The sequence below is a fragment of the Tachyglossus aculeatus genome, chromosome 21 (genome assembly GCF_015852505.1).
Source record: "Tachyglossus aculeatus isolate mTacAcu1 chromosome 21, mTacAcu1.pri, whole genome shotgun sequence".
NCBI classification, from domain to species: Eukaryota; Metazoa; Chordata; class Mammalia; order Monotremata; family Tachyglossidae; genus Tachyglossus; species Tachyglossus aculeatus.
The window spans coordinates 56,872,949-56,889,959 of NC_052086.1; the positions used below are offsets into that span (position 1 = coordinate 56,872,949).

A 17,011-nucleotide genomic window follows, 5' to 3' on the forward strand; every position below is an offset into this window, starting at 1 on the left:
GGTCGGCCACCTAATCTGGGGCTAAGATTTTATTTTAAAATCAGAAGTAATTACAGACGACGAGCAGAGAGAGGCCGGCGGCGGCGGCGGGATGCTGCGAAGGGGAGGCTCTCGGGTTCGAGGGGGACCGACGCGGGGTTTGAGCCGGAGCGCGGTTTCCGAAGCGGCCGGGGGTCGTCAGCCCGAGCATCCGCGGCAGCCACAGTGCGTACACTCGATGATCCTCCCCTGTGAGACAGAACAGGTTGGGGGACTAGGATTGCGGATCCAAGCGCTCAGTACAGCCCTCTGCACATAGGAAGCGCTCAGTAAATACAACTGAATGATCCCCAGACACCTACAAGCGTCCAAAACCGAGCAGAGCCCCGGACGAAACAGAGGAACGTAGAAATCTCTCCTTTCCTCACCGGCTTTAGAAACAGAGGCTCTAAACCCGGCTCCGCCCTGCACCTCCTGTGTGACCCCGGGCAAGTCGCTTAACTTCTCTGGGCCTCGGTTTCCTCACCTGTAAAACGGGGGATTTAATCCCCGTTCTCCCCTCACAGGTGCGGTCAGACTACATCTGACTTGACGGTTCTGGATTTACCCCATCATCATCATCAATCGTATTTATTGAGCGCTTACTGTGTGCAGAGCACTGTACTAAGCGCTTGGGAAGTCCAAGTCGGCAACATATAGAGACGGTCCCTACCCAACAGTGGGCTCACAGTCTAAAAGGGGGACACAGAGAACAAAACCAAACATACTAACAAAATAAATACAATAGATATGTGCAAGTAAAATAGAGTAATAAATCTGTACGAACATATATACATATATACAGGTGCTGTGGGGAAGGGAAGGAGGTAAGATGGGGGGGAGGAAGGACGGGGCTCAGTCCCAGTGCTTAGCACAGCGCTTGACCCAGACTAAACCCTTAACAAATACCATTATTCTTACTGTTGTTATTACAGGCCTCCGTCCGTCAACAACCGAGACTCCTCCTAGACTGTGAGCCCGCTGGGGGCAGGGATTGTCTCTATCTGCTGCCGAACTGTACCTCCCAAGCGCTTAGTACAGTGCTCCGCACACAGTAAGCGCTCAACAAATACAACTGAATGAATTCTCCCGAATTTCTCGCGGGGGTGGCGGGGAAAGGTAACATGGAGAGGTTAGGGAAGCTGAAGGAAGAGGAGCACGTGGTGGGATTGAAGCGGGAGGAAGCCTCTGGGCCCCACAGACCATCCCTACTTTCCTGCCGCTTTCAACCAACCAATCAATCAATCAATCGTATTTATTGAGCGCTTACTGCGTGCAGAGCACTGGGCTAAGCGCTTCGGAAGTACAAGTTGGAGCTTTCTTTAAAAACAGCCAAGGACGTGGGTCCTCCTTCACATCGACACGCTTTTCTCTGGTTACCTACACTCTGTCTTTCAACTAGCCCGTCTACGATAACTAGTCGGCCGAATGGCCGGCTTTCGGATAATCAGGAATGCACAAGGAATGTAAAGCTCCTTGGAGAACAAAGACGTTATCCGCGTGGATAAAGGACGGATCAGACTGCTCTGTCATCAGTCGTATTTGTTGAGCGCTTACTGTGCGCGGAGCACTGTACTTAGCGCTTGGGAGAATATAATGGAGTGGGCAGAGACGTTCCCTGCCCACAGCGAGCTTAGAGTCTAGAGGGGGAGTGCTCTGTACACTCAAGGCCCTCAAATAATACCTGGTGACAAGGTCTAAATGGGAGGTGAGAAGAGTCAAATACGGTTTAAGGTAACGGTGGCATTCGTTAAGCACTTTCGATGAGCTGGGAAGCAGCGTGGCTCAGTGGAAAGAGCCCGGGCTTTGGAGTCAGAGGTCGTGGGTTCGAATCCCCTGTCTGCTGTGTGACCTCGGGCACAAGTCACTTAACTTCTCTGAGCCTGTTCCCTCATCTGTAAAATGGGGGTGAAGACTGTGAGCCCCATGTGGGACAACCCGCTTACCTTGTGTCCTCCCCGGCGCTTAGAACAGTGCTTTGCACGTAGGAAGCGCTTAACAAATGCCATTATTGTTATTATTATTATTATTATTATTATTATTATTATTATTATTATTATTATTATTTTATTATTAACTGCTGGGTAGATACAAGAGATTTAGATTGGATACAGTCCCTGTTCCACACGGAGCCCACAGTCTAAGGGGGAAGATGAGCAGCTATTTTACCCCCATTTTATAAACGAGGAAACTGAGGCACAGAGAAGTCAAATGACTTGCCCAAGGCCCTCCAGCAGTAAAGTGGCACAGCCAGATTTGGAGCCCAGGTCTGCTGCCTTCCAATCAATCAATCACTTGTATTTATTGAGCGCTTACTACGTGCAGAGCACTGTACTAAGCGCTTGACTCCTGTGCTCCCTGCACTAAGCCGCGTTGCCTGGGGCACATCCCTTGTCTCCCCCTCCGCCTTGTAGAGAAACAAGCGTGGCTCAGTGGGAAGAGCCCGGGCTTTGGAGTCCGAGGTCATGGGTTCAAATCCCAGCTCTGCCGCTTGTCCTCTGCGTGACACTGGGCGAGTCGCTTCTCTGGGCCTCAGTGACCTCATCTGTAAAATGGGGATTAAGACTGTGAGCCCCATGTGGGGCAACCTGATCACCTTGTATCTACCCCAGCGCTTTAGTACGGTGCCTGACAACATTAAAAATAGAAAAAACCCTATTCCCCACAGTGCCTTGATGCAATTCTTCAGCCTTTTCCCACTATTTAGGCCAGGTCTCGTCACAGTGAGCCTAAACCAAGCAAGGAATGATCAAATAAGACTCCCGAGGAACACAGCACGAATCTTACCACTTCCAGCTTGCTTTTGGGAACCCGGCAGATGCAGTTCGTTCCAAAGTTAGTGTCCCGAGTCTGGATACATCGTAGGCAGCACAGGTTCTCGTAGCCCTGTTTCTTCCACTTGGCGATTAAGTTTTTATCCGCGTAGCCTTCCTTGATACAGTACTCGTACAGTTCTGTGAAGGAGACGGAGGAGGAGGGATTAGACGGGGGTCAGGCGCGGCCCACCCTCTGCTTTCCTCGTAAAGCGGGGGCGGTCAGAAGCACTTTGGGAGGAAACCCGTCTCATTTCGCTGCAGGAGCCACCAAAGCGACGCCTTCTGAAGAATCGTTTAACCCGGAGGCTTCGTGTTCAGAGGGGGGAGAAAGGTTTAAATCCAAACGCTCCGTCAGCTGGATCCGAGGCCACCTGCTTGGCTTCCCCGCGTGGAATCCGTTCCGGCTAAATGAGAGCGCCGGCCGGGACTTTCCGCCTGAAACCGAAGTCGGGGCCAACGCCGGGGCCGAAAACCCGGGCCGGCGTGGAGCTTACCCCTGCTGATGGCTTTCCTCTTATAGAAGAGGTCAAAGATGTAGCGGGTCTTCTGGTGGTGGATCCGGAAGATCGGCCACAGAGATTCGACTTTCCGCTTCCCTTCGTGAGGCTCGGTTTCAGCTGGGAGACAAAGGCCCCAAAAGTCACGGGTCAATCGATCGTCCGGTTTCGCTTCCCGTGTGCAGAGCACTGTACTAGGCGCTTGGGAGGGTACGCTACGCCAGACGCAATCCCTACCGATTTTAGAGAGCTCTCAGAAAAACGGCTTCTCTGGTTAGGGTTAGTTGTGGCGGTGGATTAGGGTTAGGGTTTCAGTGAATTAGTGACGGGAAAAATACAATGCGCGAGAAAAACTTTTGTCCGTCAAGAACCACGAAGGAGAATCTCAAATTTCCTCCACCTGCGGCTCGGTTTCAGCCTCTGGGACGAGAGGTGGCCGGAAGACCTGGTTTCGAGGCTGGGCTCTGCCGTCAGCCCGTTGCGGGACCTTGGGCAAGTCACTTGACTTCTCTGTGCCTCAGTTTCCTCATCTGGAAAGTGGAGACTGTGAGCCTACTGTTGGGTAGGGACTGTCTCTATATGTTGCCAACTTGTACTTCCCAAGCGCTTAGTACAGTGCTCTGCACACAGTAAGCACTCAATAAATATGATTGATGATGATGATGATGAGTGAACAACATAGACCTGGTTTCGAGGCCGGGCTCTGCCGTCAGCCCGTTGCGGGACCTTGGGCAAGTCACTTGACCTCTCTGTGCCTCAGTTTCCTCATCGGCAAAGTGGAGTGAATAACACAGACCTGGTTTCGAGGCCGGGCTCTGCCGTCAGCCCGTTGCGGGACCTTGGGCAAGTCACTTGACCTCTCTGTGCCTCAGTTTCCTCATCGGCAAAGTGGAGTGAATAACACAGACCTGGTTTCGAGGCCGGGCTCTGCCGTCAGCCCGTTGCGGGACCTTGGGCAAGTCACTTGACCTCTCTGTGCCTCAGTTTCCTCATCGGCAAAGTGGAGTGAATAACACAGACCTGGTTTCGAGGCCACGCTCTGCCGTCAGCCCGTTGTGGGACCTTGGGCAAGTCACTTGACCTCTCTGTGCCTCAGTTTCCTCATCGGCAAAGTGGAGCGACTAACATAGACCTGTTTCCGAGGCCGGGCTCTGCCATCAGCCCGTTGTGGGACCTTGGGCAAGTCACTTGACCTCTCCGTGCCTCAGTTTCCTCATCTGCAAAGTGAAGACTGTGAGCCTACTGTTGGGTAGGGACTGTCTCTATATGTTGCCAACTTGTACTTCCCAAGCGCTTAGTACAGTGCTCTGCACACAGTAAGCGCTAAATATGATTGATGATGATGACGATGAGTGAACAACATGGACCTGGTTTCGAGGCCGGGCTCTGCCGTCAGCCCGTTGTGGGACCTTGGGCAAGTCACTTGAGCTCTCCGTGCCTCAGTTTCCTCATCTGCAAAGTGGAGTGACTAACATAGACCTGTTTCCGAGGCCGGGCTCTGCCGTCAGCCCGTCGCGGGACCTTGGGCAAGTCACTTGACCTCTCCGTGCCTCAGTTTCCTCATCCGCAAAGTGGAGTGAATAGCATCTGCCTTCCTACCTCTCAGGGTGAGGACAAAAGTGAGACACTAGTAACGCGAGATGCCTTTGGGAATAAAAAGGGGGGGCGGGGAGAGATGATCATTCCCAAAGGAATAACTCTGGCAAGTGTGAAGGATCACAAAAATGAGACTCTTAGCCAACTTAATGTTTTTAAACAACTGTTTCATCCCTGAGGGGTCAGAAAAAAAGTCAAGCTATGCAGAAACAACACAAAGTACCGAACAGCAGTCGACGACTTCTATCTACCCCAGCGCTCAGTAAGCGCTTGACAGATAGATAGAAAATCAATCAATCGTATTTATTGAGCGCTTACTGTGTGCAGAGCACTGGACTAAGCGCTTGGGAAGTCCAAGTTGGCAACATATAGAGACGGTCCCTACCAACAGTGGGCTCACAGTCTAAAAGAAACAGCCACAATCACTCAAGTTGGGGCCACAACTGCAAGGGGCAAAGAATAGAAACAAGTTCGTGACGCCGACATAGCCTGCCTCCTCGCTGGTCTCCCAGTTGAAACTGCCCTCTGCAGCCGGGATCATTTTCTAAAATGTCACCCCCTCCTTCCTCTCCCCCTCCTTACCTCCCTCCCCTCCCCACATCACCTGGATATATGTTTGTATGGATTTATTAATTTATTTTATTTGTACATATTCTATTTATTGTATTTTGTTAATATGTTTTGTTTTGTTCTCTGTCTCCCCCTTCTAGACTGTGAGCCCGCTGGTGGGTAGGGACTGTCTCAAGATGTTGCCAACCTGGACTTCCCAAGCGCTTAGTACAGTGCTCTGCACCCAGTAGGCGCTCAATAAATACGATTGAATGAATGAGTATATGTATATATGTTTGTACGTATTCACTACTCTATTTTATTTGTACATATTTATTCTATTTTTTTTATTAATCTGTTTTCTTTTGTTTGTCTCCCCCTTCTAGACTGTGAGCCCACTGTTGGGTAGGGACCGTCTGTCTCTATATGTTGCCAACTTGTACTTCCCAAGCGCTTAGTCCAGTGCTCTGCACACAGTAAGCACTCAATAAATACCACTGAATGAATGAATGAATATATGTATATATGTTTGTACATATTTACTACTCTATTTTATTTGTACATATTTATTCATTTTGTTACTATGTTTTGTTTTGTTGTCTGTCTCCCCCTTCTAGACTGTGAGCCCACTGTTGGGTAGGGACTATCTGTCTCTATATGTTGCCAACTTGGACTTCCCAAGCACTTAGTACAGTGCTCTGCACACAGTAAGTGCTCAATAAGTACGATTGAATGAATGAATGAATGAATATATGTATATATGTTTGTACGTATTTACTACTCTATTTTATTTGTACATATTTATTCTATTTATTTTATTTTGTTAATATGTTTGGTTGTCTGTCTCTCCCTTCTAGAATGTGAGCCCGCTGTTGGGTAGGGCCCGTCTCTATTTGTTGCCGACTTGTACTTCCCAAGCGCTTAGTACTGTGCTCTGCACACAGTAAGCGCTCAATAAATACGATTGAATGAATTCCTGGCATTGCCCCCATAATAATAATAATAATGACGGTGTTTGTTAATTCATTCATTCAATCGAATTTATTGAGCGCTTACTGTGTGCAGAGCACTGGACTAAGCGCTTGGGAAGTACAAGTTTGTTAAGCGCTTACTATGTGCAAAGCGCTGCTCTAGGCACTGGGGGAATACAAGGTGATCAGGTTGTCCCATGTGGGGCTCACAGTCTTAATCCCCATTTTACAGGTGGGGTAACTGAGGCTCAGAGAAGTGACTTGCCCAAGGTCACACAGCAGACATGTGGCACAGCCGGGATTCGAACCCATGAAATCTGGCTCCCAAGCCCGGGCTCTTTCGCCTCTCCATCCCCCCAGCCTTACCTCCTTCCCTTCCCCACAGCACCTGTATATATGTTTGCACCTATTTATTACTCTATTTATTGATTTATTTTACTTGTACATATTTATTCTATTTCTTTTATTTTGTTAATATGTTTGGTTTTGTTGTCTGTCTCCCCCTTCTAGACTGTGAGCCTGCTGTTGGGTAGGGACCGTCTCTAGATGTTGCCAACTTGGATTTCCCAAGCGCTTAGTCCAGTGCTCTGCACACAGTAAGCGCTCAATAAATACGATTGATTGATTGATTTCCACTGAGCCACGCGGCTTCTCAGTTACCGCCAGTTCCTGCTAAATTACAGCCTCGCGATGGTAACTAGGGGTTCTGTCTGAATTGTGTAATGAGAAACTGTTTTATAGCAGGGGTGATTGTATAGGCGCATGCAGGCTTCATGTAATTATGTGAACACACAGAATTATTTGCTTTGACAGGCTCTGGGTGGGTGTGCTTGCCAAATTATACTTTCCACGCGCTTAGTCCGGTGCTCTGCGCACAGTAAGCGCTCAATAAATACGACTGAATGAACGAATGAACCAAAGGTCAATCCCCCCCTTCTAGACTGCAAGCCTGTTGTTGGGTAGGGCCTGTATCTGTTGCCGAATTGTACTTTCCAAGCGCTTAGTACAGTGCTCTGCACACAGCAAGTGCTCAATAAATATCACTGAATTCCCAAGCGCTTAGTCCGGTGCTCTGCACACAGTAAGCGCTCAATAAATACGACTGAATGAATGAATGAACCAAAGGTCAATCCCCTCCTTCTAGACTGCAAGCCCGTTGTTAGGTAGGGACTGTATCTGTTGCCAAATTGTACTTTCCAAGCGCTTAGTACGGTGCTGTGCACACAGTAAGCGCTCAATAAATACGACTGAGTGAATGAATGAACCAAAGGTCAATCCCCCCTTCTAGACTGCAAACCCATTGTTGGGTAGGGACTGTATCTGTTGCCAAATTGTACTTTCCAAGCGCTTAGTACGGTGCTCTGTGCACAGTAAGCGCTCAATAAACACCACCAAATTCCCAAGCGCTTAGTCTAGTGCTGTGCACACAGTAAGCGCTCAATAAATACGATTGAATGAATGACTGAACCAAAGGTCAATCCCCCCCCTTCTAGACTGCAAGCCCGTTGTTGAGTAGGGACTGTATCTGTTGCCGAATTGTACTTTCCAAGCGCTTAGTACGGTGCTCTGCGCACAGTAAGCGCTCAATAAACACCACCAAATTCCCAAGCACTTAGTCTAGTGCTCTGCACACAGTAAGAGCTCAATAAACACGATTAAATGAATGAATGAATGAATGAATGAACCAAAGGTCAATCCCCCCTTCTAGACTGCAAGTCCGCTGTTGGGTAGGGACTGTATCTGTTGCCGAATTGTACTTTCCAAGCGCTTAGTACGGTGCTCTGCTCACAGTAAGCGCTCACTAAATACCACCGAATTCCCAAGCGCTTAGTCCAGTGCTGTGCACACAGTAAGCGCTCAATAAATACGATTAAATGAATGAATGAACCAAAGGTCAATCCCCACTTCTAGACTGCAAGTCCGCTGTTGGGTAGGGACTGTATCTGTTGCCGAATTGTACTTTCCAAGCGCTTAGTACGGTGCTCTGCACACAGTAAGCGCTCAATAAATACCACTGAATTCCCAAGCGCTTAGTCCAGTGCTGTGCACACAGTAAGCACTCAATAAATACGACTGAATGAATGAATGAACCAAAGGTCAATCCCCCCTTCTAGACTGCAAGTCCGCTGTTGGGTAGGGACTGTATCTGTTGCCGAATTGTACTTTCCAAGCGCTTAGGACGGTGCTCTGCGCACAGTAAGCGCTCAATAAATACAACCAAATTCCCAAGCACTTAATCCAGTGCTGTGCACACAGTAAGCGTTCAATAAATACGACTGAATGAATGAATGAACCAAAGGTCAATCCCCCCTTCTAGACTGCGGGCCCGTTGTTAGGTAGGGACTGTACCTGTTGCCGAATTGCACTTTCCAAGCGCTTAGTACGGTGCTCTGCGCACAGTAAGCGCTCACTAAATACCACCGAGTGAATGAATGAATCCTACAGAAATGCTGCCAATATAAGAACATAAGAAATTCCAAGTGGGGTGGGACCCCCGGCCCGGCCAACTGGCTCCGTGTGGGAGCCTGCCAAGCGGCCTGACTCAGTGGAAATCAATCAATCAATCAATCGTATTTATTGAGCGCTTACTGTGTGCAGAGCACTGGACTAAGCGCTTGGGAAGTCCAAGTTGGCAACATCTAGAGACGGTCCCTACCCAACAGTGGGCTCACAGTCTAAAAGGGGGAAAGAGCCCGGGCTTTGGAGTCCGAGGTCATGGGTTCAAATCCCGGCTCGGCCACTTGTCAGCTGTGTGACTTTGGGCAAGACACTTCACTTCTCTGGGCCTCACCTGGAAAATGGGGATGAAGACTGTGAGCCCCCCCGCCGTGGGACAACCTGATCACCGTGTAACCTCCCCAGCGCTTAGAACGGCGCTTTGCACATAGTGAGTGCTTAATAAATGCCATCATTAATTCATTCATTCATTCAATCGTATTTATTGAGCGCTTACTGTTAACGGCCCGTTAACAGTACTGTTAACAGTACTGTTACTGAACTCCTTAAAATCAGCCTATTTCCTAAGCGCTTTCGTAAATCTGTAAAGTCAGCTATTTACTGAGCGCTTGTAAATCCATAAGATCCTCCTGTTTACTGACCGCTTTCAGAAATCGTCCTATTTACTGAGCGCTTGTAAATCCCTAAAACCGTAATCATCATCATCATCATCATCAATCGTATTTATTGAGCGCTTACTGTGTGCAGAGCACTGTACTAGGCGCTTGGGAAGTACAAATTGGCAACATATAGAGACAGTCCCTACCCAACAGTGGGCTCACAGTCTAAAAGGGGGAGACAGAGAACAGAACCAAACATACTAACAAAATAAAATAAATAGGATAGATATGTACAAGTAAAATAAATAAATAGAGTAACAAATCTGTACAAACATATATACATATATACAGGTGCTGTGGGGAAGGGAAGGAGGTAAGATGGGGGGGATGGAGGGGGACGAGGGGGAGAGGAAGGAAGGGGCTCAGTCTGAGCCGTAATGACTGAGCACTTTCGTAACTTTTTAAAATCAGCCCATTTACCGAGCGGTCTCGTAAATCCTTAAAATCGTCCTATTTACTGAACGCTTTCATAAATCCGTCAAATCGTCCTATTTACTGAGCGCTCTCGTAAGTGTTTTGTTGTCTGTCTCCCTCTTCTAGCCTGTGAGCCCGTTGTTGGGTAGGGACTGTCCTTAGATGTTGCTGACTTGTACTTCCCAAGCGCTTCGTACAGTGCTCTGCACACGGTAAGCGCTCAATAAATGCCATTGAATGAATGAATGAGTGAATGAACGGCCTAACTGCCCCCCGGCTAATGAGCCCTTCTGCACCCGGGGAAATCAAGGCGCCCGAATCCGGCCGGGCCCGCTCACCTTCTCGCATCTTCTGATCCAACTCGTCCAGCGTGGGCTCAATAAGCTCCCAGCCGTCCGGTGGAGCTTTCCGGCTTCTCTTCACTTTGGGCATCGTCTTTTTACGGAATTTCGAAGACCCGAATCTGAAAGTGAACATTCCCACGCCCAACTGTTTCTTCGAATAACCAGAATCATCATCGCGATGGTATCTGTTAAGGGCTGAGCCCACTGTTGGGTAGGGACCGTCTCTAGATGTTGCCAACTTGTACTTCCCAAGCGCTTAGTACAGTGCTCTGCACACAGTAAGCGCTCAATAAATACAATTGAATGATTGATTGACAGGTTGGACACAGCCCCTGTCCCGCACGTGGGGTTCACGCTCTAAGAGAAGCAGCGTGGCTCGGCGGAAAGAGCCCGGGCTTGGGAGCCCGAGGTCACGGGTTCTAATCCCGGCTCCGCCGCTTGCCAGCTGGGTGACTTTGGGCAAGTCACTTCATTTCTCTGGGCCTCAGTTACCTCATCTGCAAAATGGGGATGAAGACCGTGAGCCCCATGGGGGACAACCTGATCACCTTGTATCTACCCCAATCAATCAATCTTATTTATTGAGCACTTACTGTGTGCAAAGCACTGTACTAAGCACTTGGGAAGTACAAGTTGGCAACATATAGAGACAGTTAGCACAGACCCCCCTGGGATTCATTCACTCAATGGTATTTATTGAGAGCTTACTGCACGCAGAGCACTGTTCTAAGCACTTGACTCAGTGGAAAGAGCCTGGGCTTTGGAGTCAGAGGTCAGGGGTTCAAATCCCGGCTCCGCCAATTGTCAGCTGTGTGACTTTGAGCAAGTCACTTCACTTCTCTGGGCCTCAGTTACCTCATCTGTAAAATGGGGGTTAAGACTGTGAGCCTCCCGTAACACAACCTGATCATCACCTTTTTTTTTTTAAGGGCATTTATTAAGTGCTTACTATGTGCAAAGCACTGTTCTAAGCGCTGGGGAGGTTACGAGGTGATCAGGTTGTCCCACGGGGGGCTCACAGTCTTCATCCCCATTTTACAGATGAGGTAACTGAGGCACAGAAAAGTGAAGTGACTTGCCCAAAGTCACACAGCTGGCAACTGGCGGAGCCAGGATTTGAACCCCAGACCTCTGACTCCAGGCTTTTTCCACTGAGCCATGATGCTTCTCACCTCGTATCCTCCCCAGCGCTTAGAGAGGTGCTTTGCACATAGTAAGCGCTTAACAGATACTAAAATTATCCCAGCTCTTAGAACGGTGCTTCGCACATAGTAAGCACTTAACAGATACTAAAATTATCCCAGCGCTAAGAGCGGTGCTTTGCACATAATAAGCGCTTAACACATGCTAAGATTATCCCAGCGCTTAGAGCGGTGCTTTGCACACAGTAAGCGCTAAACAGATACTAAAATTATCCCAGCGATTAGAGAGGTGCTTTGCACACAGTAAGCGCTTAACAGATACTAAAATTATCCCAGCGCTTACAGCGGTGCTTTGCACATAATAAGCGCTTAACAGATACTAAAATTACCCCAGCGCTTAGAGTGGTGCTTTGCACACAGTAAGCGCTTAACACATACTAAAATTATCCCAGTGCTTAGAGTGGTGCTTTGCACATAATAAGCGCTTAACAGATACTAAAATTACCCCAGCGCTTAGAGCGGTGCTTTGCACACAGTAAGCGCTTAAACAGATACTAAAATTATCGTAGCCCTTAGAACAGTGCTTGACATATAGTAAGCGCTTAATAAAACGCCATTATTATTATTATCATTATTATTATTATCCCCAGGGCGCGCCCCCTCGCGGCCACCCTCGGGGTGCGCAGCGCCCCCCGCAGACGAACTCGACGCCCCCGGGATTCATTCATTCATTCATTCACTCACTCAACGGTATTTATTGAGCGCTTCCTGCCTGCAGAGCACTGGACTAAGCGCTTGGGAAGCACAATACAGCAGATAAAGAGAGACAGTCCGTGCCCACAGCGGGTTGACAGTATAGAATAATAATAATGGCATTTATTAAGCGCTTACTATGTGCCAAGCACTGTTCTAAGCGTTGGGGGGGTTACAAGGTGATCAGGTTGTCCCCCGGGGGGCTCACAGTCTTCATCCCCATTTTTACAGATGAGGGAACTTAGGCCCAGAGAAGTGAAGTGACTTGCTCAAAGTCACACAGCTGACAATTGGTGGAGCTGGGATATGCTTTGCACACAGTAAGCGCCTAAGATACTAAAATTATCCCAGCGCTTGAGCGGTGCTTTCCACATAGGAAGTGCTTAACAGATACTAAAATTATCCCAGCGCTTAGAACTGTGCTTGGCATGTAGTAAGCGCTTAATTAATGCCATTATTATTATTATCATTATTATCATCCTCAGGGCGCGCCCCCTCGCGGCCACCCTCGGGGTGCGCAGCGCCCCCCGCAGACGAACTCTGCGACCCCGGGATTCATTCATTCATTCATTCACTCACTCAATGGTATTTATTGAGCGCTTACTGCGTGCGGAGCACTGGACTAAGCGCTTGGCAAGCACAATACAGCAGATATAGAGAGACAGTCCGTGCCCACAGCGGGCTGAGACAGTGTAGAATAATAATGATGGCATTTATTAAGCGCTTACTATGTGCCAAGCACTGTTCTAAGCGCTGGGGAGGTTACAAGGTGATCAGGTTGTCCCAGAGGGGGCTCACAGTCTTCATCCCCATTTTACAGATGAGGCAACTGAGGCCCAGAGGAGTGAAGTGACTCGCCCAAAGTCACACAGCTGACAAGCGGCGGAGAGGGATTTGAACCCATGACCTCGGACTCCAAAGCCCGTACTCTTTCCGTTGAGCCACGCTGCTTCTCTGAAATTGTCCCAGTGCTTAGAGCAGTGCTTGGCATATAGTAAGCGCTTAATAAATGCCATTATTATTATTGTTATTATGCCCAGTGCGCGCCCCCTCGCGGCCACCCTCAGGGAGCGCAGCGCCTCCCGCATCCGAACACGCCAACCCCCGGGATTCATTCATTCATTCACTCAATGGTATTTATTGAGCGCTTACTGCGTGCAAAGCACTGGACTAAGCGCTTGGGAAGCACAATACAGCAGATAAAGAGAGACAGTCCGTGCCCACAGCGGGCTGAGACAGTGTAGAATAATAATAATGGCATTTATTAAGCGCTTACTATGTACAAAGCACTGTTCTAAGCGCTGGGCAGGTGATCAGGTTGTCCCACGGGGGGCTCACGGTCTTCATCCCCATTTTACAGATGAGGTCACTGAGGCCCAGAGAAGTGAAGTGACTTGCCCAAAGTCACAGAGCTGACAATTGGTGGAGTCGGGATTTGAACCCATGACCTCGGACTCCAAAGCCCGGGCTCTTTCCACTGAGCCACAATGCTTCTCACTTTGTATCCTCCCCAGCGCTTACGGTAGTGCTTGGCATATAGTAGGCGCTTAACAGACACTAAAATTATCCCAGCGCTTAGAGCGGTGCTTTGCACATAATAAGCGCTTAGCAGATACTAAAATTATCCCAGCGCTTAGAGCGGCGCTTTGCACATAGTAAGCGCTTAACAGATACTAAAATTATCCCAGCGCTTAGAACAGTGCTTGGCATATAGTAAGCGCTTAATATTATGCCATTATTATTATTATTATTATAATATCCGGGCGCGCCCCCTCGCGGCCACCCTCGGGGTGCGCAGCGCCCCCCCCCAGACGAACAAGGCGCCCCCGGGATTCATTCATTCATTCATTCATTCACTCAATGGTATTTATTGAGCGCTTACTACGTGCAGAGCACTGGACTAAGCGGTTGGGAAGCACAATACAGCTGATAAAGAGCCCACAGCGGGCTGACACTGTAGAAGGAGGGAGGGGGTGACAGGGTAACGAGGAAGAGGCAGCGGCAGACGTACCCCAAGGCTTCGGCGCCGGCCCTTCCCGCTTCCGCCTCGCCGCTTCCGGCGCCGGCCCTCCCCACTTCCGGCGCCTCCGAGTGACGTCACGGATCCGGGGCCCTTCCGTCCTCCCGGGCGCAGGAAGTCAACGTCACCCCCCCGCCCCGCCGGCGGGTGACGTCATATTTAGGCGCCCCCGGATTCGCCTGAGAGGAAGGTCCTCCCCCCCCCGAGGGGCTCCTCCTCCCTCCCCGCCGACCCGTCGCGCATGCGCCGGGCCCGACCTGCCTGTGTTAATGATTCATTCATTCATTCGTATTTATTGAGCGCTTACTGGGTGCGGAGCACTGTACTAAGCGCTTGGGAAGTCCAAGTCGGCAACATCTAGGGACGGTCCCTACCCACTGCGGGCTCACAGTCTAGAAGGGGGAGGCAGACGACAAAACAAAACATATTAACAAAATAAAATAAATAGAATAGTAAATATGTACAAGCAAAATAGAGTGATAAATCTGCACAAACATATTCATTCATTCAATCGTATTTATTGACTGTGAGCCCGCTGTGGGGTAGGGACCATCTCTAGATGTTGTCAACTTGTCCTTCCCAAGCGCTTAGTACAGTGCTCTGCCCACAGTAAGTGCTCAGTATTCATTCATTCACTCATTCAATCGTATTTATTGAGCGCTTACTGTGGGCAGAGCACAGTACTAAGCGCTTGGGAAGTACAAGTTGTCAACATACAGAAATGGTCCCTACCTAACAGCGGGCTCACAGGCTAGAAGGGGGAGAGATGAGGTAACTGAGGCCCAGAGAAGTTGTGACTTCCCAAGTGCTTAGTACAGTGCTCTGCCCACAGTAAGCGCTCAATATTCATTCATTCACTCATTCAATCATATTTATTGAGCGCTTACTGTGTTCAATATGTACAAGTAAAATAAGTAGAGCAATAAATATGTACAAACATATATGGGTCATGGTCATATGGTCATGGTATATGGTCATGGGTTCGAATCCCACTCTGCCACTTGTCAGCTGTGTGACTTTGGGCAAGCCACTTCACTTCTCTGGGCCTCAGTTCCCTCATCTGGAAAACGGGGACTAAGACTGTGAGCCCCACGTGGGGCAACCTGATCACCTCATACCTTAGGGAAGACACGTGGCTCGGTGGAAAGAGCCTGGGCTTTGGAGTCAGAGGTCATGGGTTCAAATCCTGCCTCTGCCAATTGTCAGTTGTGTGACTTTAGGCAAGTCACTTCCTGCGTATATGTTCGTACATATTTATTACTCTATTCATTTAGTTTCATTTGTACATATTTCTTCTAATTATTTTATTTTGTTAATATGTTTTGTTTTGTTGTCTTGTCTCCCCCTTCTAGACTGTGAGCCCGCTGTTGGGTAAGGACCGGCTCTAGATGTTGCCAACTTGTCCTTCCCAAGCGCTTAGTACAGTGCTCCGCACACAGTAAGCGCTCAATAAATACAATTGAATGCATGAATGAACTTCACTTCTCTGGGCCTCAGTGACCTTATCCATCAAATGGGGATTAAAACTGTGAGCCCCCCGTGGGACAACCTGATCACCTTGTAACCTCCCCGGCGCTTAGAACAGGGCTTTGCACATAGTAAGCACTTAATAAATGCCGTTATTATTATTATTATTACCCCAGCGCTTAGAACAACGCTTTGCACATAGTAAGCGCTTAATAAATGCCGTTATTATTATTATTATTACCCCAGGGCTTAGAACAGTGCTTTGCACATAGTAAGTGCTTAATAAATGCCATTATTATTATTATTACCCCAGCGCTTACAACAGTGCTTTGCACATAGTAAGCACTTAATAAATGCCATCATTATTATTATTACCCCAGTGCTTTGCACATAGTAAGCGCTTAATAAATGCATTATTATTATTACCCCAGCGCTTAGAACAATGCTTTGCACATAGTAAGCGCTTAATAAATGCCATTATTATTATTACCCCAGCGCTTACAACAGTGCTTTGCACATAGTAAGCGCTTAATAAATGCCATTATTATTATTATTACCCCAGCGCTTAGAACAGTGCTTTGCACATAGTAAGCGCTTAACAAATAGCGTCAGTATTATTATTACATATACATACATATATGTAGGAGAAGCACCGTGGCTCAGTGGAAAGAGCCCGGGCTTTGGAGTCAGAGGTCATGAGTTCAAATCCCGACTCCGCCACTTGGCAGCTGTGTGACTTGGGGCAAGTCACTTCACTGCTCTGGGCCTCAGTCACCTCATCTGGAAAATGGGGATGAAGACTGTGAGCCCCCCATGGGACAACCTGATCACCTTGTAACCTCCCCAGCGCTTAGAACAGGGCTTGGCACATAGTAAGCGCTTAATAAATGCCATTATTATTATATACACAGGTATATGCATATATAAAAACATATATATATAAACACCTGTACATGTAGGGACCGTCTCTCTGTGTTGCCGACTTGTCCTTCCCAAGCGCTTTGCGCGGTGTTCTGCCCATAGGAAGCGCTCAGTACATAGGATTGAAGGAGGGAATGAATGAATGAATGAATGAATGAATGAGTGAGTGAGTGAATGAATGAATAAATGAGTGAGTGAATGAATGAATGAATGAATGAGTGAGTGAATGAATGAGTGAATGAATGAATGAATGAATGAATGAATGAATGAATGAATAACGGGGTCTCCGGGGCCGGATGGGGGGCGGGCGGGAGGAGAGGAGGCGGTTCCGGCAGGACGGCGGCGCGCATGCGCGGCGGGGGTGGAAGGGGCGCGGGAACTTCCGGT

The 17,011-nt window shown here is 48.6% G+C and overlaps 1 protein-coding gene across 1 annotated transcript; it reads right to left on the reverse strand.

Annotated features, from left to right (window-relative positions):
* Positions 1 to 16: 16 nt before the first annotated feature.
* BUD31 (BUD31 homolog) lies at positions 17 to 14,327 on the reverse strand. Its single transcript, XM_038762544.1, has 5 exons — positions 14,228 to 14,327; positions 10,316 to 10,440; positions 3,329 to 3,451; positions 2,806 to 2,972; positions 17 to 228 (listed from the first exon to the last, which is right to left on the reverse strand). The coding sequence occupies exons 2-5, from the start codon at positions 10,407 to 10,409 to the stop codon at positions 178 to 180; spliced, it is 435 nt and encodes a 144-aa protein (XP_038618472.1). The 5' UTR covers positions 10,410 to 10,440; positions 14,228 to 14,327; the 3' UTR covers positions 17 to 177.
* Between the last annotated feature and the right edge of the window lie 2,684 nt (positions 14,328 to 17,011).